At 49.7% G+C, this 760-nt stretch overlaps 1 protein-coding gene across 1 annotated transcript; it reads left to right on the top strand.

Annotated features, from left to right (window-relative positions):
• Nucleotides 1-201: 201 nt before the first annotated feature.
• On the top strand, nt 202-366 carry PPTG_18052 (hypothetical protein; the record flags this gene model as incomplete). The annotated part of the gene is made up of 1 exon (XM_008916123.1): nt 202-366. The coding sequence occupies one exon, from the start codon at nt 202-204 to the stop codon at nt 364-366; it is 165 nt and encodes a 54-aa protein (XP_008914371.1).
• Nucleotides 367-760: the final 394 nt, after the last annotated feature.

The following is a 760-nucleotide window of genomic DNA, read 5'->3' as shown; positions in this document are numbered from 1 at the left end:
CCTCAAAATGGTGACCACGATGACGGCCTAAGGCCTTCGCCATGACCAATCATAGGCTAATTGATAACCGGTGCCCAATTGGCTGAAAATGATCATCAAAGTCCGAACCAAGTTGCTTAGTAACCTCTGTCCGCTTCTACAGTATCACCAGCTCTCAGGCAGGCGACTCCCGACCTCAAGCGATTAACGGAGTGGCCAAAGATGCAGAAGGATGAGGCCAAGATGTCGCGCTCGCTGCCTGGAGGCTGGTTGGAGAGCGGTCACGGAGCTGTGGTGGTGTTTGTGAAGGACTTTCGAGACCCGCTCGAGCGCCGCAAGAAGCTTATGTTGCGACCGTGGGCCAGCAAGCAGCACAAGTCACCATAACGGCCGGGATATGTCATGCGACGCAAGAGGATGCAAAGCCCTTCAAAACTTGAAAACGCAACTCGATTTGGAAGCCGATAGGTATCCTCTAGGTAGAATGCTTCGAACAATCGAAATAGATCTCGTTTCCAGAAACAAAAGTAAAACCTTGTCTCGTAGTCATTCCGGGAATTGATATTGAAGCGCGCACTGTAGATAATGCATCTAGGAACTTCCGTTTCTGCGATGTGATGGGCAGAGTCACTTGAAGCCAGCAGCAATATGGCTTCTTCCTCCCAAAGTACGCCGCGCTCAAGAAGAAATGGAACGAAGACAGATTTCATATTAGGAACTGATACAGACGTACAAGTCGTAGTTGCGTGGAGAAGAACTGGCTGACATAGTCAAGCAAATG

Source organism: Phytophthora parasitica (assembly GCF_000247585.1).
Source record: "Phytophthora parasitica INRA-310 unplaced genomic scaffold supercont2.79, whole genome shotgun sequence".
NCBI lineage: Eukaryota > Oomycota > Peronosporomycetes > Peronosporales > Peronosporaceae > Phytophthora > Phytophthora nicotianae.
The sequence above is the reverse complement of the archived record's forward strand: the minus strand, read 5'-3'. Positions and strand labels throughout refer to the sequence as shown.